The sequence below is a fragment of the Barbus barbus genome (assembly GCF_936440315.1).
Source record: "Barbus barbus genome assembly, chromosome: 11".
Lineage (NCBI taxonomy): Eukaryota > Metazoa > Chordata > Actinopteri > Cypriniformes > Cyprinidae > Barbus > Barbus barbus.
The window spans coordinates 2,921,920-2,941,184 of NC_136739.1; the positions used below are offsets into that span (position 1 = coordinate 2,921,920).

Below are 19,265 nucleotides of genomic sequence, written 5' to 3' on the forward strand. Positions count from 1 at the left end.
GGCTATCATTGTGATTCATTGATCAGCTATTATTGATTATATGGCCCATCTGTTTGATTATAATCTGAATGGAAGCACATCAGCGTGTGTTTACTGACTCTATGACCATGTCTGGCAATATCACTTCACGTCTGGCAGTGATATTTATCATTGTAATAACGAATAACGAAGAATACTTCAGTATACATACTATATACAAAGCATTTTTTTTCTATTTTTTTTCCTTTTTTATTACTCAAATAATTATTTTTGTATTTTTTAGTGCTCAAATAAATCTGTCTATTATTTTATAATTGAAAAACTATGCAGGAACATGTATAATGACTAAAATAGCTTGTATAATTCTGCAATCCATTTGGTGGTTATTTTTCCTCAAACAGGGGGGTGGGGGGACTATAAATAGTTTCAGAAAAAATATTGCAGGAATCTCATTTTTCATGGTATCTTCTTCAAATTTGAAATATGAACTTATGAGACACATGGCTTTCGATCCATTACTTTTCTGGATTGCTCCAGGACTTATTTCATGTATTTGTATATGAAATAAAAAACATTCAGTGTGGAAAAATATTTTTCAAGGCACGTCAGTGCCTATAACTTTTTATCTTTTTGAGCATTATCAACTCTGGATGATAGATAGTAAAGCCCAGAGTCTCTTCTTTCCAAAGATACCTAATTTGTTTGTGTAAGCACACTTTGTCACAAACTGTTACCATTTTAATTTAGGTAGGTTATTTTCACCTGCGAGGCCACAAATGGAGGTGAAGGTTAACAGGTTAACACTGTTACATCTGTACACCACCTTTCATTGATGTAAAAGCACGTCCTGCCGCCACGCGATTTCCCCTTTGATTCTGCATCGCGATCTGCTCTGTTCAGAAGGAAGTTAGGCAGATGTAACGCGTTGTCTGGAATGGTGTCATTCAGCCAGGTTTCCGCAAAACACAGAGCAGCAGAGTTTGAAAAATCCTTATTTGTCCGGGAGAGCAGAAGGAGTTTGTCCGTTTTGTTGGGTAGAGAGCGGAGATTAGCCAGATGGATGCTAGGCATTCGAAATCCGCGCTGTCTGAGCTTCACAAGCGCGCCGGCACGCTTCCCCCGTCTGCGTGTCCTGCGTTTGATCAGCGCCGCCGCTGCGCCGACCACTATGTCCAGCAAAACATCCGAATAATCAAAAACTGGTGGGAGATTTTGTGGCATGTTCTGCTGAATGTTCAGCAGTTTCTTCCTGGCAAAACTGATCGTATTTGACAAACAAAAAACAGGAAAAACTAACAAAAGCACCAAAAAAACTGGATAGCGAAGCACCATGGCTGCCATGAGTAGTGCCATCTTGAAAAAAAAAAATACCATACAAAACCTGTTTTATCTTTGTTCAAACATATACAACCGAGGTAATATTGAATGTACTTCTTGGAAAAAACTATGCTTGAACACCCCTGTAATAATCATTACCTATAATTACATAAAATATGCTTCTGTATTACTGCTGTGAAACAGCAGTCTAATTAACGAGTTCACAATCTCAAGCGGATTTAACATTAGATAAAGTGTGAGAGGTGAAATCTTCGTTTAGAAAAATGCACAAAGATGAGCACATCACCTTAAATATTCATTAAATTGAGTTTTTTTATTATTATTTTATATAACTGCTGTGACGTTTGTTATGGGATTTAAGTTATGAGTTTTGTCTAGTCTTTGTAGATTCTCAATTCCTGTTAAAAATATTTTCACAACAAGAGTACATAGTTGTAGAGAAACATATTTAAAATAAGATACATTAAGATGCATAAAGAACCAAAACTAGGTAAGATTTACATTCAAGAAAATAAACATATTTTCTCTTGTTGCATTGGAAAGTTTTGCACTTTAAGCATAAACCATTTGGTGGAAAAAATGCAAATGCAACGAGACAAAATACAATTATATTTCAGACACATTTTATGTGTTAATAATTTATGCACTTGTGCTGCTCAGAATGTTTAGATGTTTTACTAGAAAAAGATGAAAGAAAAACCTTAAGAAAGAGTCATATTTTTATACGTCGCATGACCAAACAATACTCCAGCAATGAAAAATGGTACAAACACATTATCTCCTCCATCTTTACAATGCTGTCCCTGTAGGCACTTAGAGGTTTACTGAGTGAGTTTTCAAACTTTTTTTGAGTTTGAGGTACACCCATCACCCTTTACTTATTATTTTATGCCATATGTTACTTTTTCCTTATTCTGTCGTCTCTATTATGGCATCGGTGTCATGCTAGAAGACTGAAGAACCTCCAACGCATCACAAAAAGCTTGTATTTCACTAAATAAACAATAAAACCATGACACTGGATCCCATATGATCTCATCTCATGCAGCCCATGAGCAAAATGAGATTTGACAGCCAAAGCACCTGTCTAATCACGATTTCACCTAAATGAGCCCTGAGCTTTTGAACGCTAGCAGCAACACAGGGTGAGGCGAAGGCCATGAGTGCTGCAGTTTCTGGCATTCAACAAAGAGTGACAGTGTGCCAGTGTATGGGAATAATGCTGTATTACATGCCACATTAAGGCCAGCTATTCCCCAGCTATGAGAGAATTGAATGAGGGTACAAGTGTAGCGGGAGATAGCGAGGCTGCGCTGTAATGAAACGATGGAAATCTCTGGAACATTTTGCAATTTTTACCCTGATGACGGTGAGCACTGGGGCTCCTGCCGTATTTTTACGATTGCTTTTGTTGGTGCAGGGTCCATTACCAAGCCTAACATCATTACCAAGCTCATAAACAGTAATGATGATCATGATGGTGATGATAATGATGCAATAAGACGTTGTCCATCTCGGAGAACGATCTTCCACCTCCGCACCGCATTCTTGCACTTTCTGCTCAAATATGAAAATACCAATTTTGCCATGAATTGAATTTAATAAACATACCATTTTCTGACCCACACCTCATTTTCTGTTATGGACTGTAATATAGCCTGAATGAAATGAGATAGTTTTTATATGGTAGCACAAATGAAATTAATATTTTCCTGGGCACAGATGCCAATGTGAAGGGCTATATATGTGGGTAATCAGTACTTAAATGAGACCAAGAGATAGAGGAAGAGTCCTGAACAGACAGCATGTCTGGACTCTCCAATCCTACTCCAGTATTGTGTTTGATAAATATCAGCAGCGTTAATACAATAATCAGGAAGCCATACCATATTAATATGCTTTAGACAGACACACACACACCCTACAAGACTGAAGCACACAGCCATGTCCACTGTATGGAATGGCCAACAGCAAGTGGACACTAGAGAATGACTAGACAGCGGGTTGGCTAAACAAATTGTTGACTATCTTAAGGAAGCCCTCTGAAATAAGCCTGGTTCCATGTCTGACTCCAATTAGACAGATTTCTAAGAGCAGCTAGAAGCACAATAATACAGAAGGCAGGGGCTTCAAATGCGGGAGTCATTTTTAAAAGCTGGCTGTTTTTAACATGACGTTGTCTTAAAAATCTACTTCTTATAGTGAGATGATTAAAGTCCCAGACACACCAAACCAACATCAAAGAACTAGCAGCAATGGAAGCCGACTGTGGTGTCATCTCAAGTTGCCTTCGTTGTCTGGACCAAAAAAAGTTGTGCATGAACACACCAAAAGGACTACAGCCAACGGCTAACTAGTACTATGTTCTGCACATATATGAGAGGAAATAACTCTCCATACCAGCAGGTGGCAGTAGTCTGTAGCAGTGCTTGCTTACCATTTTTACACCAATCTCACTCACCACAGATGGATTTCGGTTTTCCTGACTTCATCGTTTGTTCACTTTTCTTCTTGTACACTGGTTAGCTAAGCTGAACATTTAATCCAAATGATCTCTCTCACCGATGGGCTGATTCAACATGAACAACTAGCTGAAAAATCCACCAGCAGGGGTCCAAATAGCCAGCAAAAATAAACAGTCCTTTTTACACAGCACACTGTCAAAAGGTTAATTATCAAAATTAATAAGAAAAAGTATAGTTCAACTTAGTGGTCGACCGATATTGGTTCTTTGACAGCCGATGCCTTGGAAAGCAGGTGGCCGATGGCCGATATAAAGCCGATACAATTTTATTTATTTTGATTAATATTTAAGAAATTTGAAATCATTTGAAAATGGATTTAAAAAATGTGTAAAATAAATATACTTATACTTTAGATGACAAAGTATTTTTACAAATAAATAAATATTTAATAAAAAATATGATTAAAAAGGAAGTAAACACTGTAACCAACTGGGCACTCAGTATTCTGGGAAGTTTGTGTGCATTGGGAATCATATTTTTTTCAAATAAAGCCAAAGTAACACTCATTTTACATAAAGCACACAGTGAAAATGACATGAATATGACAGTGGACAAATGCATAAAGCGCAGCATAATTTGAAATCACGAGTTTAAAGTTTAAAGTATTCAATTCGCATGGACCGACCGTCACACAGAGAACACGCAATCATGCAGGATACAAATGCAAACAAGATCTCACAACTGGATTCGACTAAGTTTGCAAAGTTTGTGAAATTAAATCTTCATTAGACTTTCAAAGATTTATTTAAATGATGTAAATGCGTATTTGCTAAATGCAAACGAGAAAGTTTTATAATGTATGTCTTTCTATTAATAATAATATAAAACCAATCGTTATAATAGTTTTTTGTATACATTTTAATTCCTTTGTTTAACAGTTATCTGATTATTAGGCAGACTTCTATCCGTATTAGACAGAACTGTTAACGACGACAGTAAACAAGAGGGAGCACTATGTGCTCAGGCACTGCCGTTCTCAGCGCCGTCAAAATAAAAGTCCTGCCTCGAACGCATCAGCCAAACAGGAAAACTTATCGGCCGACGCAGATATTTAAAAAATACCAAATATCGGCCAATATATCGACCACTTGTTCAACTACTAACAACCTCATTAATCCACCTATAGTGCAAGGACATTGTGTTTTCAGGCGTTCAGGTGTCCACATAATTTTGTCCAGTAAATCAGATATTACTAAAAATGGTAGTTTAGTCAGTGTCCACCAATAACTTGGTGGGCAGCATGCTGAAATATAGCGCAGTTGCACTTCGGGTGTCCCGAGTTCGAGTCCTGGCTCGCGGACCTTTCAAGATCCCATCCCCCTCTCTCTCCCACTTCGCTTCCTGTCTGAAATACTGTCCCATCCTAGTAAAAAGGTAAAAACGCCAAAAAGTAAATCTATAAAAAAATTTAATAAAATTGGTAAAATGGTAGTTTTTTTAACATATTTTCAGTGATTGTCACTGATAAAATGCCCCTTTAAACATATTCTGGAAGTAAAACAACATGGCAAAGTAATAGCATAAGTATAATATATATATATATATATATATATATATATATATATATATATATATATATATATATATATATATATATATATATATATATATATAAAATTTTAAAAAATCAGGGTCAGCAGGAAGGCACGAAAACCAAGCCCAAACTGAACTCAGTCTACGCTAAAAAAAAAAGCAAAACACAGGCTTACTTACAAGCCTAAGTACACGTTGTGTTTATTTGGTTTATTCCAAGAAATGTCTTCAAAGAGTGCACTATGCCTCCAACTGTCACTGAAAACAATGACTACAGACAAATAAAACCACAACAGCGGATGTGGATCCACAGAAAATAGCACATTAGGGTTCTGAGAGCGAGTTCTGCTGCCAAAACCGCCTGAATGGCTGAAGGCTGAACAGAGGTACTTGACGAGGACATCTTGAGGTCCAGAGGTAGTTTCCATCACAAACCACGCATCTAGCGTGGAATGCTTCTCATTGAGAGCAGATGCTAACCGACTCTGTCTCTGAGGCGAGGTATGCTAATTGTTTTCTTGCTGGCACAAGTCCAGACTTTTCCATGATATCAGCTGCTTTGGCAGCCAACTCAGCACTTGTGCATCTGGCATTCCTGATCTTAATGAAAAAACAGCAGCACAACCCCAGCCTACGTCTGCTTGGGTAATTAGGTGTCCTTTTTCAATGGCCTGATAACTTCCTGAGTGACTCCCAAGCACTTCCTCAGCTTAAGGTCTCTCTCTCTCTCAAACAATTTACTGCCTCTGGACAAAGGCTTGCAGACACGCTAAGTATGTAGGGCCTTCGACTCAAGTGCATTTCCCAGACCGGAACATTCTTGAGAGCGCTGGCTGAAGATCACAGGCGTCTTTTCTTCCCGCTGGATGCTGACATGTCCGGTTCAATGGAAAACACCTCATTGAATATAACAAAGCACAAAGCAATACACAAAGCAGAGGGCCGCAGTATGTACGTGGCAGAAATTAGACAGCAAATCCTCAAAGTGGTAACCGTGCTCTTTTCAAGAGATAGCTGATGTATGGCACTGTTTAAAACGCTGAAGATTAGCGCAACTAAATCTAGGCCATTTCTCGTTCGCTTTAATCCTGAAACGCATTAAATGCATAATTACACAGCTGCAGGAAAATGTTTTAGATTAGCATAACAAAAAAATGCAAGACTGTGAGCTGCTGAGACTTCAATGGCAGAGAAGGAAATCTGGTAATTAACAACACTTCTCGCCGCTCTATCACGGGCGAGATAACGCACAGCCAAGTAGTTGTGCTCCAAGCTGTGACAGCTAGCTAAGAGGTCGAACTGTCCACAAATATGAAACGCAGAGAGTAACGCTACAGCTTAACCTCTATTAACTTACAGGCGTTTGGACAAGTTGAGAGCCTTCAGTGCAACAAAGTCTACACGCAATTAGCCCGTCCATAAAACTAGGCCAAAGTGAGTGGGGAAAACCTTTCAGTAGAGCAGTGGTCCGTAACTTGTGGGTCGTCACCAAAAATGGTGACAGGTCTGTTCTGGTAGGGTCACAGACAGCTGGGAAAACCATGCTGAATGTAAATAACCACATAATTATGCACAGGATAGCAAAATAATTAGGCTTATCAACTTTTAAAAGTGAGCAAAAAACAGTTCCCTAAGCTTTTGTTGCTGAAGTCACAGGTCATGTGACCATTAAAAGAACTATGCAAGGTACAAATAAATATAATTTTGTTAGTCTGTTGGGTTGCCAACTTGATGCTCCGTTGATAGCTCCGGAAAAAGGTGGATTACAACTTCCAGATTTTATGTTTTATTTTTAGGCAGCACAAATGAGAGCGGTATGGTTTTGGCAGAGGAATAGTACTTTTTCACCTTCATGGATACAAATTGAAAGATATCATGCAGGGGAAATACCTCTAAATAAGGCTCTATTCACCCCCTGACTTGTGTTACGAAGGCGGTTAATAACCCATTCATTAGACACACTTGCAAATTGGGGTTTGAGATCAGGAAAAGATATAATTGGCTACTATCATTATGACAACACTCCATTTCACTGTAACACAATTTTGGTACAATACAAATATTTGGAGATTTATAGGAGGAAGACATAATAATGACATTTGAACAATTGAGAACAAAGTTTTCTCTTCCTGTTAAACATTTCTTCAAATATTTTCAGGTGAGAAATTATATTAATACAATACAAGGAGGTGATTGAAGGTCCCTCTCTTCACTCCCAATAGATAATACTATTAGAGAGAAAAAAGGATTTAAAGGGTTTGTGTCTTACATGTTAACTTCATGGAATTGTATGGGGAGGACACATCATCTTCAAGACTTAAATGGGGAAAAGATCTGGAATGTAACTTTGAACAAGATACTTGGGAACTTATATGTGAAAGTGCTTCATCGTTTTCATTTAACAGTATTAATGCAGTTCAATATTATACATGGGGTATATTACACACCTGAAAGATTGCACAAGATCAGTATTTCATATTCAGAATGTTGCCCTAGGTGTAAAACAGAGGTTGGTACATTATTGCATATGTTTTGGAGTTGTTCTGACCTTGAAACTTATTGGAGAAATATAATAAAAACTATTGACAAAATTGTTAACGTTAGGCTTCCATTTGACCCGAGATTTATGTTATTAGGGGATGACTCAATTCTTCAACTTGATCAAAGGAAGAATTTACGTTTAGTTCAGATGGCTCTGATAGCAGCAAAGAAATGTATAGCTATACAATGGAAATCAGAAGAACCACCAAGTCAACTTTCGTCCTATGTGCCTGTTGAAAAAATAATGTTTAATCTAAAAAAAAAAAAAGTCATCAATGTTTGAAAAGATTTGGGGCAGATTTATTGCATACATTAATAATTTGGACGTTACATTGGCTGAAAATGTGATAATGTAACCCTTCTTGACTTTCATTTCTTTATTGATTACTACTACTGGAATTTATTTCTAATATTTTATTTTTCCCTCTTCTTTTTTCTTTGCTCTTATTTTAAATACCAGCTCAGCGCCTCGCAATAATGTCCAATTATGTGTTCTGTCTAATGAGGATGGCATAGGGGAGGAAGGGTGGTTAGAAAAGAACGTCTACTTGTAAACTGTACTGAATCTGTAAATTGTTGATGTGAAAATAAATATATTGATTAAAAAAAAATTAAATACTGAGAATTGGTCCCTATAATAAAGTGTTACAAAATATTATTAAAAAAAAAAAAGAATGAATTTCACTTCATCCCCATTAATATATGAAGTTAAATAAATTCTAGATAGACTAGTCAGTCAACAATTCTGCCTGTTAGCAGGAGGGATAATCCAGCACAATCTACAAACCAAAGCCTACCACTAACATGCTGAAATCTCGCTAATGTCCAAGCATTTAAAACAGATAATTACAGGCAGTTAACTCATAATCGGTATGCTTTCTGGTGTGATCAAATGAAGCCTTCACTAAAAAAAACTGTAATTGAAAAATTACGAGTCTCAAAGGCTGAATTATCATTTACAGCAGAGACGGCATAATGGAAAAAAGCAAGGGTTTGTGCAAGCAATGATCTGTCAGTGGAACCAAAAGTCTGCTGTATTTCATTTGACCAATTCACTGTACTCCTGCTTGATTTCAAACTCATCCGGCTCTTTCACAGTCTCAAAACACATCTTATGAGTTTCTATCCATCAAAAACTCTGTCAGAGCTTTCTCCAGCATGTAGGCGACTTTACAAAACACCCAAAGCAAGCTCAGTGTGTCTGTTGTTTGCCTATGGGTAATCAATGAGTAAGCTATCAGACACAGCAACCCCAAATGCTCCACGCTCGTTCAGCAAAACTTCCTGGCAAATATTGAACATACTGGCACTGAACTCAAGCTTGAAATGGCGTGGCAGAGCCGTGAAGTTTGAGAAAGGTTCAAAAACCTCACTGATTGATGAGGGTGTTAGTATTCCTGCAAACATAATGCTCCGTTTGTTCTGCATTTTGTGCTGAAAGCGCTGAGACGTGATTTGTGGGGCCTCCCTGCATTCATGAATAAATGCAACATTATGATTATTAACTCTATTAATGAAACTTCAAGGGAAACCTGAAGGACATTAGTTACCAGCAGCTCTGAATCATACAGTCTCACAGGGAAAAGGAACAAGTAATGAAAACAATCTATCACAAAGATCGATTCTACCGCCTTCTCAGTACTGACAAACCATACTGCGGTACAACGCTTGCAATCCTAAACGGAACACAACTAAACCTAATATTACTGCGCTGCATAGTACTATTCATAAAGCTAATACCATTATCCATCATATTGTGTGAGAGTGTGTAAATACGTTCAATTGTGTGCATGCTTGCTTGCCTACATGTAACTGGTTTCCTGAACACTCTTCCTCTTAGTCGGATTAGGTTTAGATCAATACCGAAATTTTGCCACTGGTTAAATTTACAATATTAATGTAATAGCAGCCACTGGCACTTTTTCAATTGATACTAAACTGATATCTTGTGCTACAAATAATGGGTCAATGACAAGATTGTCCATTACAGAGGTTTAATGTGACAAGTTCTTATAAATGTCATTTATATTCATCTTGGTTTCTTATGGTTTTGAAAACATTTTATGCAATAAAGAAAAGTTTAAATGTAACCGTGCGAAAAATGTCACGGGGTGACCTGTTTCCTTACACCTTGAAAAATATTAATTATTTTGAAAAACAATTTTAAAATAAGTTAAATATAAAAAAAAATATTTAAGTTAAAGAATTTGGTCAATTATCAATAATTCATGTTGTGTTGAGTTTATTGTCATATCAGCTTCACTGGATATTTAATGGCAGATACTGTTTCAACATTCAATACATAAAAACAAACAACAAATATGAACATTTAATAAATTTCAAAAGAAGGAAAAAAAAAAAAACTGTACGTGGACAGAGAAAATCTTTTACAGTTTTTCTTACATCTCACAAAATAAGTCTATTTGTCCTGATAAAAACTGAATTATTAATTCATAAAAACTCAAAAGGTTAAATTATCTGATATTTTAAGAGACTTTGTTGTTTTTCTCTGCATGTTGCTTGCACCACATGACTTTGACAGACAAAAAAATGTTAACTGGAAATCAATAGGTTTGACAAGTTAACTTACAAACTTCACATCACAATATCGTCCGATATTTAGTACTGCGCAAACACTACTTGTTGTGACCCTGACCGATTAGAGCCAGATCAGAGAACCTCTGCAGGGGCCAAACAACAGACATTCACCCTGGCCTGGAAATGAGGCCCTGGAGACAGCAGCCAATCAGGATCCCCCAAACAGCTCCATCCATCCTCGCCGAGGCCTCGTGTGCGTCACCAGCCCACGCGCCAATTCCCCTGAGACTAACAGCCAATAACACTGAGCTGATGGGAATAACAAACACACAAATAAAGGCTAGGCACACACATAAACGTGTCTGAGTGAAAGGACGTGCCCACCCGAAATAAGAAAAAATCGTCTGAGCTTAGCTCGACACGCTGTGGCCCCTAAGAGTAAATGCCTGTTAAGATCTCGCACGCCGATCGCATACTAAAACCAAGCAATACCCAGATCTCTTGTCAGAGCCCTAACCTGCCAAATCCATCGCATGATATTACTATCTCAAACACAACAGGGTGCAATACAAGGCCACCGCCACCCAGGGTCTGATCACTACACCTGCTTCACTACCAAACACGAAGACCGTCTCCAATCAGTCAAATTGACCACTCTAAAGACAAAGCAATAACGCAGTAAATTGTAAAGCGAGGAAGTCTCGCAGCAATCTATGGGATCATTTGGGCCTGGTGGCTCTTGGAGCGATGCAGGATGAAAAGCCTGTTGCCGCCTAAACCCTAATGCACCGGGAGAGTGGCGAATCCACGTCCCCATCGGTCCACGGGAGATTCGAGAAAGCCGGTGGAAATGGGTGCCACTCAAACTGATGCACTATTTAAATAATGAAGCTCAAGCAGCAATGAGGGAAATATCTGATGAGGGGGCAAAGGGTCGGCGCTCAGGGGACAGAACGGCTGCCACATTTTAACTCTGATTTGCATTTATCACACAGAAAAATTGGACAAGGCACATCTGCCCCCGATTTCATAAAATCAGCTTTGTGGATTCCTGTCATCAGAGAAAGGCACTTATGAACCCCTTTTAAATTTTACAATAATAAGAGTGAAGGTCGACATTTCAGCTCCCATCAGGCTCCCAGCATGTGATTTTGACTAACAAGTTTGAAATTAATGAATAAGGTCTTTACAGTTCATTCAATCCCGTAAGGTAAAGCATACATTTTTGATCATCCTCTAATTAAATGTAAAACCAAATATTAAAACTTACGTAATGTAGCGTGTGGTAATCCCATTGTGATTTTGGCCATTCTGTGTTACGGTAAGATTAATTAACCGACACTATGCTGAATACTGTTACTGAAGTATTAATCCCAGAATTATTATTAACCTTTTTAAAGATGTACAAGATGTGATACTAAACATATTAGGCCTTAAAGGAATAGTTCATCAAAAAAAATAATAATAATTCTGTCATTATTTACAAATGTTGTTTCTTTTTATTTAGGCTGGCAATCGTGGTTACACAGTTCAGGTTTGATGCATTTATTAAATTTGTAGCAAGGATGTATTAAATTGATTAAAACTGACATTGTTAAAAAAAAATGGTTCTATTACAAATAATGCTATTCTCTATAAAAAAAATATTAAGCAGCTGTTTTCAACATTAATAATAAGGAATGTTTCTTGATCACCAAATCAAGATATTAGAAGCATCACGTGACACTGAAGACTGGAGAAATTAGAAAACTGGAAAAAATGGAAAATTGTTTCTGTCACAAGAATAAATTACTGTAAGGGAATAAATTACATTTTAATTACATATTCAAATAGAAAACAGTTCTTTACTGTATTAAAGAAACAAATACAGCCTTATTGAGTGCAAGAGATTTTATTCCAAAACATAAAAAAATCTTACTGAACCCAAATTTTAAATGATTTTGAATGAATTTTATTTTTATCTGATAAAATGGCTATTTTTAATTAAGAATTCATTTAATATCCTTATTTAATTTAAGCATGCACATATTCAAACTTGAAGAGCTGCATAAACATTTTGTTAAACATCTCCTTTTGTGTTCAGTGGAATAAAGAAAATAATGTGGGTTTATATCAACAAAAAAATGAGTAGTACCTGCTCTAGTAGTTTTCTGTATCTCTGTGTGGCTTGCTGGATGAGATCCCGGACTGTCCATCCTTCTTTACATGGGACAACAACACCAGTCCTTCCAAAAGTCACTGTCACTTTCATTTTTCAATCCAGAGAGGGGAAGATTAATCCAGATGTGTCCCTAAACAAACTCCAGCAGTAGCAGCAGGTGTGGGTGTGTGTGTGTGTGTGTGTATCATCACACTTTGCAGCATCGAAGATGACATGACGCTATAGAAAGAAAAACAAATACTGTAAATAAACAAATAAAAAAGTCAGATGTTTACTAAACTGTTTAATAAAACAGCATGTTGATGATTGCGTAGACACTGTAGGTTGCATAGCAACAGCTGGTGGGAAACTTAAGAGTCGTGCACTAATCAAGATATATATACATGTATATCTGACTGATGGCTTGTTTTTATTCTAGTTAGAGATGAAGATGGTTAGCGTGCCGTTCACTGCTGGATAACTGGTTAGCTCTGATGACAACACTTGCACTTTTTAAACTCTCTGCAAACTCTTAAAACAAGAAAATGAACCGAAATCAAATACGTTTGCATGTTTTTCGATTTTACATTAAACCTGTTTTGCACTTAAGATATGGAGAGCCGAGCAGGTTAGCGGAAAAAAAAACTTTGGCGACGATACTCTCACAAATCATGCAGTCTTTATACAATTACCCACTTTAGCGATGATCCACGGGACAGACGAGCATTTACTAAAGGCACTGGGCATGTGTGGATGGTGTTTGCATCAGTATTTCGCCCGGATGGAGTTGCATGATCTTGCGCCATTCCTGAAGTTCCCGAGCAGCCTCCAACAGTGTTTTCCCAACACAGAGCTGGGCCACACAACTTTATTAAAGGGCCAGAACACATCTGCACATGGACCACTGCAGGACACACGAGACGACACACTCATAGACCCATTTTATTTTTATATTTAAACCCAATATTCACCTGTATAATTTATGTCTATAATACTGTGCTGTTTCCAAGCATAAAAATGAGCCATATCCTAATTATTGTTACGGAGTGTGTCTATTTACACTAAGTCCAAATAGCCCGCCTTGTTGGCAGAGGCTATTTACACTAACTCCGCCCACCAACGTGATAAACGTGTGATTGGGTTAGTAAGACTAAAACAAGACGCAACTCAACATCAGTTTCAGTTGTGTAGATGGTAAAGCTCAAACCTGTTGACGCGATCGACCCGAGTTCGAACCTGCTTTTTGCTAACTTTTTTTCTCCCTTTTCATATCTCATATTGCATCAGAAAGGCATTTATTTTCAATAAAAATGAAGGAAATAATCAAAAAGTTGAAAATAAAGTATTGGGTAGGGTTAGGGTAGGTGTAGGGAGGGCTTATTGTCCCAATAAGGTGGCATCGATTTAATAATTGGAATTAAAACTATAATTTATACCCAATACTTTATTATAATGTACTACAATACTGAGGTGCAGATAATTGCCACTATTTGCAATAAGTAGTATAAACAGCAGAAAATATTGCTATTTTAACATAGTGTAAATAGAATCGATAACTATTTGCACTTAGTGTAAATCGCATATATCGCTATTTAGGCTACACTTAGTGCGAATAGCCGCTACCTTATTGTTATACTATAGTAAAAATCAAACAGGGTTTTTTAAATAAATATATAATATCCATGCTAAAATTGCTCATCGCAGGGTCGTTATCACCATTGGCCAATCAGAATAAAGTATTGCAGAGCGTCATATCGTTTGTATCTTCTTGGTGGGAGAAAAGAAAACATGCACATAAACACGTTTAATTTTAATGGAAGTTTCAATTTTGTGACTGACGTTTTACACAAAATAGCAAATTCTGGTCAGATCATATTAAAATAATGTTGAAACTGGATGGTAATAAAACTATAAATGCTGAAAGGCATGAAGTAGCCTTGGCTATAAATTACACAACACGTTTTTAACTAAAAATGGAAAAATCCGTCTGAAAACGGGTTTCAAAATAGCCTACACATTTTTTCTCCATTTAGGCTAAAGGACAAAACACGAATTTATGAAAATTATGACGCCACGCACATAAGTATTACGTGTTTGCATAGTGTTTCTTTACGAAGTGACATCTCCGAGATTACTGGCCTGACATGCATAATACAGTGTTTTAAGTCATTTTCACGAATCTGTGTGAACGGGGCTTGTATTGACAACGTCGTTTGTACGCAAAAAATTCAACTTTTCTGTTTTTACCACATAGTTGTCCTATAAACATAGACGCAGTCAAGTGAATCTTGGTTATCTTATAACCTGCCAACATTGTGAACACTGGCAGTTGGTCACATCAAATTACGGTTAGGTTGCCAATAACGCTTTTGGTTGTCTTTGATAATAATGGGAACGGACAATGTTATGTTGTCAATTAGTAGCCTGAGTCATGACAATAACAAAAAAATACCAATAAATTACAATGAAGTATTCAAGTCAAGTCACACGGGGGCATTTTACCCCACCCATGGGGCGTTTTACCCCACCTTGGCACAAATTAAATTTTTGTTAAAAATCTAATATCATGAAAACTCTGGACATTTTTCATACTTGGTGTGTTAGGAATTTATGTCATTGTCACTAAAACAATGATAACTTTTCTGAACACATTTAACTTTTGTTTCACTGAAAAAAAATGACACAATCCTTAAGTGGGGCGTTTCCCCCCTCTCTACCCTACCCTATAGCACTCTTAACAATACAGATTGTGTCAAAGCAGCTTTACAGTATCAAATAGGACAATAGTGTGTCAATAATGCAAAAGGACAATAGTAAACACTCAATTTTCAGTTAAAGGCAGTTCATCATTTAATTCAGTGATGTCATCATTCAGCTAGAGGCCACAGCAGCGGCAAGGAACCAAAACTCCATTGGAGACAGAATGGAGAAAAAACCTTTGGATGACCAGAATGGAGAAAAAAGAAGTACCCAAAAGTACAATAAATTAAACTATTACACCAAGTGGTCTGCTTTTTTGGGTGTGCAATTTAATGTGACAAATTTAATTTTAATTTACTTTAATTTACTGTTTGTATAGTATAGTATAGTATAGTATAGTATAGTATAGTATATTATAGTATAGTATTGTATTGTGTTGTATTGTATCGTAGATCAATTTGGAATTGCACACTAGCTAATATTAGTAGGCTATTTCTCCGGTATAAAGATAATTCACCAAATTAAATGTTACAAATAACTAAAAGAGAAAAAAAAAACACTGTAATAAAGTACATTAAGACAAGTTAATATACATGAACAAAGGGTTCTCGTGACGAGAAAAAAGCTTTTTAGCATAAATGTCAAGCAACACATTTTTAAATAGATTTATACAATTTATTAATTGAGACGTTCTGCATTCTACAAAAATCAATCTATCCCTTCATTCTTCTGTGTATCCATTCATCCATGGTTTCATCCATCCGTCTGTCCATCCATCTGTCTGTGTGTTGATCACTGTTGGAGAGGAATAATGGGGAAAGGGAAACACACTCACTCTCTCATAAGCAATAAACACTGTGTGCTGATAGATCAGTGGAACACAGTATAATATCTGTTTTCTGGGTCATGAAATAAAACTTTCACTTGAAAAACTTTCAATTTGCTAATGAGACCCCGAAGTGAATGCAGAAAACTTTGAGGTTGGTGTTGAATAATTAAAACGTGTCCAATGAAATAATAATTTGCAATGCAGACATAATATTAGCTTGAGAAATAGATTTCATGAAAAAAGAATGAATGATAATTGTTAGACACCGGGGGCGGTTGCACCTGGAGCTTACAATATTTTATTGAACCTTGATGTTACGCAAGAGTTAGTTATTACGATCCACGGTGCAAGAATAGCTGGGCTACATGTTTTAATTGTGCAAATCAATTAATTGAGCAGGCTGTGTTTACTGCAGAGATTCTTCATTCTTTAGGGGAATTATACTATCAGCTTTGCACATGATTACACCATCAGCACATTTTATTTTTAGATGCAAAACGAGCCAAGATCCCAAGATAATGGTATTCTACAAAAACAATTTCCATTCCATTGTGATTCCATTATAAACACAGCCCTCATTTATTTGCAGGAGAAAGATGGTTGAAAATGTTCATTCTGTTTCTTCCTCCAACCATCACTCATTTCTGTAGAGCAGTCAAACAGCAACTTATCCTGTGTTAACAAAACCAAAAAATGGTTACTCGCGTAACCCTTGTTCTCTGAATAGCGACTGAAAAAGCATCGTTCCAGGTCCGATTGAGGGACTTCCTTTATTGCCCCCTTGAGGAGGAGGGAGGACAGTTCCTGCTGTAGCACAGAAGCCCTTGAGGCGCTGCTTACTACTGTCAGGGGAACCTCATCGAAGCAGGGGGGTTGCGGCTAAACTGAAGTGTGTAGCCAGACCGAACTGTGTGGAGAACCCAAGGCAACACCCTTGGTAGACGCTCCCATTCGTGAAAGAAATTTAATAGAGGAAGCAGAGTGTTGTAGTCTTGAAGACATACCTGTGTTAGGGTGTCGAGAAGGTCTGGAGGGGGAGAAGTTGTCCACCAAGAAGGAAAGCCATGGCTTTACGGAGCTCTTTGACTGCCTCTGGAGTCAGGCTGCCACCCTCATCCATCTCTTTGAGGACATCCGCCTGGTAGGCTTGGAGGATGGCCATAGTGTGGAGGGCCATGCCTGCCTGATCAGCTGCAATGTAGGACTTCCCGATAAGGGCGGAAGTGGTCCTACATTGTTTGGTTGGAAGGAGGGGGTGGGACTTCCATGAAGGCGCCAAAGATGGCGAGAGGTGAGCGGCTAACGTGTCCTCGATCACCGGAATGGCGGTATAGCCCTGCTCCACAGAACCCACTAGGTTGGTGAAGTCAGTGGCTGCCGCGTTAGTAAGGCGGAAGGAGAAAGGCTGTTTCCAGGATCTAGAGATCTCGTGATGCAGTTCGCTGAAAAATGGTAGCTTCCTCCGTTCAGGCCTTGAATTTGGGTCGCTAAGGAACCGCTCGTCGAGTTTAGACGACTGAGATTCGCGGGGCTCGTCGGGCCAATCAATAGAGAGCTTTTCAGTGGGGCGTGAAAGCAAGTCCATGAGCTCTGAGTAGGCCGCAGAAGGCCGCGCTTCCTGGTCGCTAGGCGGGAAAGCATCGGCTAAAGCAAGCCCGAAATCCTCAGAGTCAGACGTTGCTGTGAATAACACGTCATCTAGCCCGAAGGAAACGGCTTCTTGTGGCTCCGGGCTAGGACATAAATACTCATGTGTGAATTCAACCGGTGAATTGACGTGCATGTGCTCAGGTGAGAGAGGGAGAGAAAAGGCAAGGCCTGTCTGCAAGCTCTCCATCGCCTCGAGCTCCACATCCGAGCCCCAAGTCGCGGATTCGCGGAGGGCCTCAGTGGCATCCGGAGCGCGACGTTTTGAGACGGAAGTTTTCACAGAATTTGCATTTCAAGATACCTATAAACTGCCTCGCGCACGTGCGAGAAACCCATACATTTAACACACTTACAGTGCAGGTCGTCGCTCGCGATGAAGCGAGAACACGGCGGCTGACAGCGACGATATTCCATGGCACTTCACCGCAAGGAGAACAGAGTTCTACTACTGCAGTCGCAACAGAAGGGCTAATTTGGCAGCTTCGTGAAGGCAGAGAAATCTGAGGAGCAGATGGCGCGTTCGGCAGTATAAGGAGGCGATGTAAGAACGTCGAAGACGGCATCTGCACCATCAGCCAATGAATTGGCGTGACTCTATAAGGGCTTCAGACAATCGGCACGCCCAGGGGCGTTTCCCAAAGCGTCTTAGCTTATGCAGCGTTGAGTGAACCTATGAAAGAGAACAGCCCTTTCCTCTTACACTAATGCAAACTCCGTCTCCATGGTACTCAATGAGGAATACATTAAAGTTAAGGTTAGTGTTAGGGCATTGCTATTTAGGATTACAGGATTATTGTTAGATACTTAGAGATATCAGCATGTTTTATGCATATTAAAAAAAAAAAAAAAAATCATCAGACATTTGATTACCAGACTGTGTCGAGACTCCTGAGGTTAATTGCTGTGCTTTTAGAAATCGTTTACTTAAAATTCTGTCATTATTTACACACCCTCATGTCATTCGAAACCATGATTTTTTGCTGTGACTTTTTTCTTCTGTGGAATACAAAAAGAGATTTTTTTTTTTTCGAATATTTATGTAGCTGTTTTGCATACATATAAACTGCTTAAATGTAGCCTTTATTTATTTTCTTTCTTAATTTTTTTTAACTGTTATTGTATGGAAAAGAGCTTCAAAAAAATCGCATTTTATGTTGTAATGTAAAAATAACATACAGATATGTAAATAATGACCAAGATTTATTATCCAGTAAACAATTCCTTTACGCACATTGTGGGGACCAAATTTAAGCTCTCATGAGAAAAACATTTATAAGTCATACTAAATTATCGTATGATTGATTGATTGATTGATTGATTGATTGATTGATTGATTGATTGATTGATTGATTGATTGACTGATTGATTGATTGATTGATTGTAAAAGGCATGAATATAAACAATATTTAAAAAAAAACAAAAAATAAAGCAGGAAAAACCCAGCATGTGTGTATATACAAGATTTGCTAAATAAAATTAGTATTAAAAACAC

At 37.9% G+C, this 19,265-nt stretch overlaps 1 protein-coding gene across 1 annotated transcript in view; it reads right to left on the bottom strand.

Moving 5' to 3' along the window:
- The window catches only part of LOC306877001 (partitioning defective 3 homolog B-like), a 298,887-nt gene extending 285,429 nt beyond the window's left edge, over nt 1-13,458 (bottom strand). Inside the window, exons 1-2 of the mRNA XM_079428505.1 lie at nt 13,291-13,458; nt 12,589-12,834 (exon numbers count right to left, since the gene is read on the bottom strand). Coding sequence (XP_079284631.1) covers nt 12,589-12,705 — 117 coding nt within the window. The 5' untranslated portion in view covers nt 12,706-12,834; nt 13,291-13,458. The remainder of the gene's footprint in view (nt 1-12,588; nt 12,835-13,290) is intronic.
- Nucleotides 13,459-19,265: the final 5,807 nt, after the last annotated feature.